Genomic DNA, 6,948 nt, shown 5'->3' on the forward strand with positions numbered 1-6,948 from the left:
AGAAGAGCAAGAGGTCCTCTTGTCTAATAGAACAAGCATGTTCACAATGTAGCAGCTATTCCCTATTCGAGAAACAGACCTTTAGCGCAAGGAGACTCAGTGGTCCTCTTGTCTAATGGGAACTGTCTATGGGAACATGCACAATAAAGCAGCAATTTCCCATTTCAGAAACTGACCCCTAACCCAAGGAGACCCAGAGGCCCTCTTGTCTAATGGGAAGTAGCCTGTTTGCACTGAAGCAGCTATTTCCCATTCGAAAAATGACCCCTAATCCTGGGAGACTAAGAGATCCTCTTGTATAATGGAACTAGCCTGTTCACGAAAGCAGCAATTTCCCTTTCGAGAAATGAACCCCAAAACCAAGGAGACCCAGAAGTCCTTTTGTCTAATGGGAACTAACCAGTTCACAGTGAAACAGCTATTTACCATTAGAGAAAACGGATCCCAAAACCTGGGGGAGCAAGAGGTCCTGTTCACAAAAGCAGCAATTTACCTTTCGAGAAATGAACCCCAAACCCATGGAGACCCAGGGTTCTGTCAAGAACCAAGTCAGCCAATGTTGCTGTCGTGTAGTGGGCGAGTTCTTCCTAACAATGTAACCCTCAGGTGTTACAAGGAACAAGCTGAGGATTCAATTGTTCGAAAGATGTTTGAATACACTGGAACCCTGATGGCTGCAAGGCAAATGCAAGAAAATTACAGAACTGTAGTAACAATGCTGTGTATCGTACAGATTCGCAAACTAGACCAACCTGAGATAATGGGCAAGGTCTTGGTATGGGGAGGTATGCTATGTAGGGACCTCAACCTACATAGCAAGTGGGACCTCTGTGAACAGAACAAGGTACCACTATTTAGACCAGGGGTCCTCAAACTTTTTAAACAGGGGGCCATGTTAACGGTCCCTCAGACCGTTGGAGGGCCGGACTATAGTTAAAAAAAAAAATATGAACAAATACCTATGCACACTGCATATATCTTATTTTGAAGTGAAGAAACAAAACGGGAATAAATACAATAAATACAATATTTAAAATGAAGAACAAGTAAAGTTAAATCAACAAACTTACCAGTATTTCAATGGGAACTATGGGCCTGCTTTTGGCTAACGAGATGGTCAATGTCCGGTTCCATATTTGTCACTGCTAGTCGTAACAAGTGATGCAAGTGTTCATCCGTTAGTCTAGATCTGGTTGGAGATTTCAGATGTTTCATTCTGGAAAAAGTCTGTTCACAGACATAAGTGCTGCCAAAGATGGTTGCCATTTTGAGTGCATGGTTCCTGAGATGAGGATATGTCTCGGAAGGGAGAGATGCATAGAAACTATGAAGGCTGCTTGACTTGAATGCGTCTTTCAGAGAGTCACAATTCTGCAGTTCAGCCAGTTCCATTTGGTAAATTGTATCCACATTTTCAATGTCAATAGAAAATGGGTTACGGAAAAGCTGTATGTCCTGTTCATGGAGATGAAGCTCTTTAAATCTAAATTGGAACTCCTTTTGCAATTTTTCTAGTGAATCCACACATGTTTTGTTTGGGAATGCAACCAATGGTTTTTCCGCTAACAGATTTTGAGTTGTGGGTAGATGGCAGAAGTTTTCCTCCTTCACTTGTTTGATGAGGAGGCCTAATTTTACTTCAAATGCTTTGACATGTGATTGCATATCACAGATGAGCTTCCCTTTTCCTTGAAGTTGCACATTGAAACTGTTGAGTAGCTCTGTTACATCTGTTAGAAAGGCAAGGTGCCATTTCCATTCTGCATCATTGAGCTCTGGTACTTCTTTGTTTTTTGAAAGAAGAAAAGATGTAATCTGTGGAAGTAAGTCATAGAAACGTTTCAAAACTCTCCCTCGACTCAGCCAACAGACTTCTGTGTGGTACAGAACATCTCCATAGTCAGCATTTAGCTCAGACAGAAATTCCTGAAATTGTCTGTGCTTTAGTGCATGAGCTCTAATGAAGTTAACACAAGATACCACAATTGTCATAACAGAGTCAAACTTCAGTGATTTACTACACAGCGCTTGTTGGTGGATGAGGCAGTGTATGGCTATTGGATGAGAATAATTATGTTTGTCCATCTCTTGGTTAATGCAAGCAATTACTCCTTTCTTAGACCCCACCATGCTAGGAGCACCATCAGTTGTCACACTGGCTAGTTTAGCCCAGTCCAGCTCCAAACCATTCAAAGTTTGGCAAACCTTTTCATAGATATCCTCTCCTGTAGTTGTTCCTTTGATGCTTTGCAGTGCAGCAAGCTCTTCTGTGACTTCGAAATTGTCATTCGTCCCACGAATAAAAATTAAAAGTTGTGCAGAATCACGAACATCATTGCTTTCGTCAAGTGCCAAGGAAAAATAGGAACGTTTTTTTGTCAGGTTTTGCAAATGCTGATACAGATTGTCTCCCATTTCTTCAATCCTCCGTGTAAGTGTAGGTCCTGAAAGACTCACTGTACTAAATAAATCGGCCTTCTCTGGACACATCTCTTTGGCAACAGAAAGAAGGCATTCTTTAACAAATTCTCCCTCCACGAATGGTCTGCCAGTGCGCGCTATTAGCTTGGCAACTTGAAAACTTGCTCTCAGTGATGAAATATTTAGCTGCTTCTGCTTCACAAAAGTATTTTGCTGAGCTGTCAATGTATTTTTCAGTTTTAATATTTTATCTTTTCTCACTTCTCCGACCAAACAATTATATTTATCTTTATGTTGAGTTTCATAGTGTCGACGCAAATTGTATTCTTTGAACACAGACACTATATTCTGGCATATCAGACACACAGCTCTTTCCTTGTACTGTATGAAAAAGTAATCATAAGTCCCCTGTTCTTTGAATATCCTACACTCCGAGTCAATTTTTCTCTTTCTTGACATCATTGTTTCCTAGGGATTCCAAATTGCTATTAGTAAAATACCAATAAAAACAATATACCAGCAACATTCCCCCACATTAGGTGCAATATAGTCCCCCACATTAGGTTGGCAGTATAGTTCCCCCACATTAGGCTGGCAGTATAGTCCACCACATTAGGTTGGCAGTATAGTTCCACCCACATTAGGCTGGCAGTATGTTCCCCCACATTACGTTGACAGTATAGTTCCCCCCACATTACATTGACAGTATAGTTCCCCCCACATTGCGGGGCTTATGTACCGGGCATGGTATCGGGGACTCTAAACGAGTCCCCGATACCATAAAAATGCCTGGTATCAGTCCCGATACTGGTATCGGGACATCCCTTCTGACCACCGCTCCGGCCATAGCAGGACCGGTGGTCAGAACACCGAAGGGACGCGCCGCTGGTAAACACTTACCTCCAGCACGCGTCCTTTCTTCTCCGCTTCGGTTTCCATGGGCGTGCGCATGCATGGGACGTCAGTGACGTCGCTGCGTGCGCCTACTCCCAGCCGTCCCCGCGTTTTTAAAGTAAACGCGGGCCGCAGGGACTTCTCAGAGGCATCCTTGTGTTCCGAAAGCATCTTTCGGAAACACAAGGATGTCCTGAGGCTAAAACACCCGGCGGGCCGGGTAAATGCGCTCCGTGGGCCGCATGTGGCCCGCGGGCCGTAGTTTGAGGACCACTGATTTAGACGGTATGAAAAGGTGGATACTGCAGTACATACAGGGAATGCAAGGTATTAGTAGTCTTACCAGAGTGACCAATGACGTAGACTACACACCAGGACGTTGTTGATGTAATGAGGTGCCGGGTCCTAGGAGCAGGGCTTCCTCATGGATGCGGTTGGTCTTGTTGTGGAGGGAATTAGAGAACAGCCTGTACCGCTGGCACGAGGACGCCTAATGTCTTGGAGTGCTGTAAGGCAGTCTCTAGTCCAGCACTGAAACCCTATCCCTCTGGCACGAGGACGCCGAATGACCTGGAGTGCTGTAAGGCAGTCTCTAGTCCAGCACTGAAACCTTATACCGCCAGCACGAGGACACCTAATGCAGATCCAAAGCGAAGCCAAGTCTGTAGTCATAACACAATTCAAACACAGTCCGGGTCGGCAAAACACAGGCAGCAGAAAACAGAACGTGAGACAAGGTCAGAAACGTGAGCGGTCCATGGTAAAGATGGCAGGTAATCAGTAGTCCAACAGGATGGCAAGACAGGAGGAAGTCCAATGAAACAAGCCAGGGTCAAAACACAGAATTCCAAGAGATCAAAACGCTGCTGTCATGGTTAAAGAACGGGATCAGAAGCACTGGGTCTTGTTGGAGGCAGGGCTTTATATTGAAACCCTTGGGAACGCGGGAGCACACGTGATCGCAGCAGTATCGAAGCACGTGACCCAAGGAGCGACGCCGGCCAGCGAGGCCATGGCAACCTCCACCGCACACGAAACGAAGCGCCGCAGTGGAGGAAACCTGGAGCGTCAAGGTACCGTAACCTGCCCCTGCTATTTCTTCACGACAGTTGAAGGGCACAGTCAAACGGTAAGAAGTTACTTTTTCTTTGGGCTGCTTTTCGCGGCGGTGGTAAGATGCGCAGCGTTGATGTCCCACGCTGTGTTCTGACTGGGTCCTCTTGTCTAATGGGAACTAACCAGTTCACAGTGAAGCAGCTATTTCCCATTTGAGAAATGGTCCACCAGCCCAAGGAGAGCCAGAGGTCCTCTCACGCAATGGAATAGGCCTGTTCATAATGAAGCAGCTATTTCCTATTTGAGAAATGGACCCCTAACCAAGGGAGAGCCAGGGGTCCTCTTGTCTAATGGGAATCAGCCTGTTCACAATGAAACAGCTATTTCCCATTAGAAGAAGGGTCCCCAATCCTGGAAAACCAAGAGGTACCCTTGTCCAATGGGAACTGGCCGGTTCACAATAATGGAGCAAACGTTCATTTGAGAAACGCTCCCCTAAACCTGGGAGACCCAGGGGACCTCTTGTCTAATCGGAGTTAGCCTGTTCACAAATAAACAGTTATTTCCCATTCGAGAAATGGATCCCTAACCCAAAGAGACCTAGAGAACATCTTGTCTAACGGGAACTAGCCTGTGCACAATGAAGCAGCTATTTCCCATTCATGAAACGGACCCTTAACCCAAGGAGACCCAGGGGTCCTCTTGTCTAATGCCAACTAGCCTGTCCACAGTGAGGCAGCTATTTCCCATTCGAGAAGCAGATCTCTAACCCTGGGAGACTAAGAGGACCTCTCGTCTAAAGGGAAATAGCCTGTTCACAGTGAAGCAGCAATTTCCCATTTGAGAAATAGTCCTCCAACCAAAGGAGACCCAGGGGCCCTCTCTTCTAATGGGAACTAGCTTGTTCACAGTGAAGCAGCGATTTCCCATTCGAGAAAAGGACCCCTAACCCAAGGAGAGAAAGTGGACTTCTTTTCTATTGGGATCTAGCCTGTTCACAATGAAGCAGCAATTTCCCATTCGAGAAACGGATCCCTAACCCAAGGAGAGAAAGTGGTCCTCTCGTCTATTGGGAAGTAGCCTATTCCGAATGAAGCAACAATTTCTCATTCATGAAACAGACCCCTAACACAAGGAGACCCAGGGGTCCTCTCGTCTAATGAATTAGCCTGTTCACAATGCCGTAGCTATTTCTCATTAGAGAAATGGTGTCCTAAACCTAGAAGAGCAAGAGGTCCTCTTGTCTAATAGAACAAGCATGTTCACAATGTAGCAGCTATTCCCTATTCGAGAAACAGACCTTTAGCGCAAGGAGACTCAGTGGTCCTCTTGTCTAATGGGAACTGTCTATGGGAACATGCACAATAAAGCAGCAATTTCCCATTTCAGAAACTGACCCCTAACCCAAGGAGACCCAGAGGCCCTCTTGTCTAATGGGAAGTAGCCTGTTTGCACTGAAGCAGCTATTTCCCATTCGAAAAATGACCCCTAATCCTGGGAGACTAAGAGATCCTCTTGTATAATGGAACTAGCCTGTACACGAAAGCAGCAATTTCCCTTTCGAGAAATGAACCCCAAAACCAAGGAGACCCAGAAGTCCTTTTGTCTAATGGGAACTAACCAGTTCACAGTGAAACAGCTATTTACCATTAGAGAAAACGGATCCCTAAACCTGGGGGAGCAAGAGGTCCTGTTCACAAAAGCAGCAATTTACCTTTTGAGAAATGAACCCCAAACCCATGGAGACCCAGGGTTCTGTCAAGAACCAAGTCAGCCAATGTTGCTGTCGTGTAGTGGGCGAGTTCTTCCTAACAATGTAACCCTCAGGTGTTACAAGGAACAAGCTGAGGATTCAATTGTTCGAAAGATGTTTGAATACACTGGAACCCTGATGGCTGCAAGGCAAATGCAAGAAAATTACAGAACTGTAGTAACAATGCTGTGTATCGTACAGATTCGCAAACTAGACCAACCTGAGATAATGGGCAAGGTCTTGGTATGGGGAGGTATGCTATGTAGGGACCTCAACCTACGTAGCAAGTGGGACCTCTGTGAACAGAACAAGGTACCACTATTTAGACCAGGGGTCCTCAAACTTTTTAAACAGGGGGCCATGTTAACGGTCCCTCAGACCGTTGGAGGGCCGGACTATAGTTAAAAAAAAAAAATATGAACAAATACCTATGCACACTGCATATATCTTATTTTGAAGTGAAGAAACAAAACGGGAATAAATACAATAAATACAATATTTAAAATGAAGAACAAGTAAAGTTAAATCAACAAACTTACCAGTATTTCAATGGGAACTATGGGCCTGCTTTTGGCTAACGAGATGGTCAATGTCCGGTTCCATATTTGTCACTGCTAGTCGTAACAAGTGATGCAAGTGTTCATCCGTTAGTCTAGATCTGGTTGGAGATTTCAGATGTTTCATTCTGGAAAAAGTCTGTTCACAGACATAAGTGCTGCCACAGATGGTTGCCATTTTGAGTGCATGGTTCCTGAGATGAGGATATGTCTCGGAAGGGAGAGATGCATAGAAACTATGAAGGCTGCTTGACTTGAATGCGTCTT

The 6,948-nt window shown here is 45.0% G+C and overlaps 1 protein-coding gene across 1 annotated transcript; it reads right to left on the reverse strand.

Moving 5' to 3' along the window:
• Positions 1–1,077: 1,077 nt before the first annotated feature.
• Positions 1,078–2,883, reverse strand: LOC138505051 (general transcription factor II-I repeat domain-containing protein 2-like). Its single transcript, XM_069625378.1, has one exon. The coding sequence runs from the start codon at positions 2,881–2,883 to the stop codon at positions 1,078–1,080; it is 1,806 nt and encodes a 601-aa protein (XP_069481479.1).
• Between the last annotated feature and the right edge of the window lie 4,065 nt (positions 2,884–6,948).

The sequence above is a fragment of the Ambystoma mexicanum genome, chromosome 11 (genome assembly GCF_040938575.1).
Source record: "Ambystoma mexicanum isolate Mex_15411 chromosome 11, UKY_AmexF1_1, whole genome shotgun sequence".
NCBI classification, from domain to species: domain Eukaryota; kingdom Metazoa; phylum Chordata; class Amphibia; order Caudata; family Ambystomatidae; genus Ambystoma; species Ambystoma mexicanum.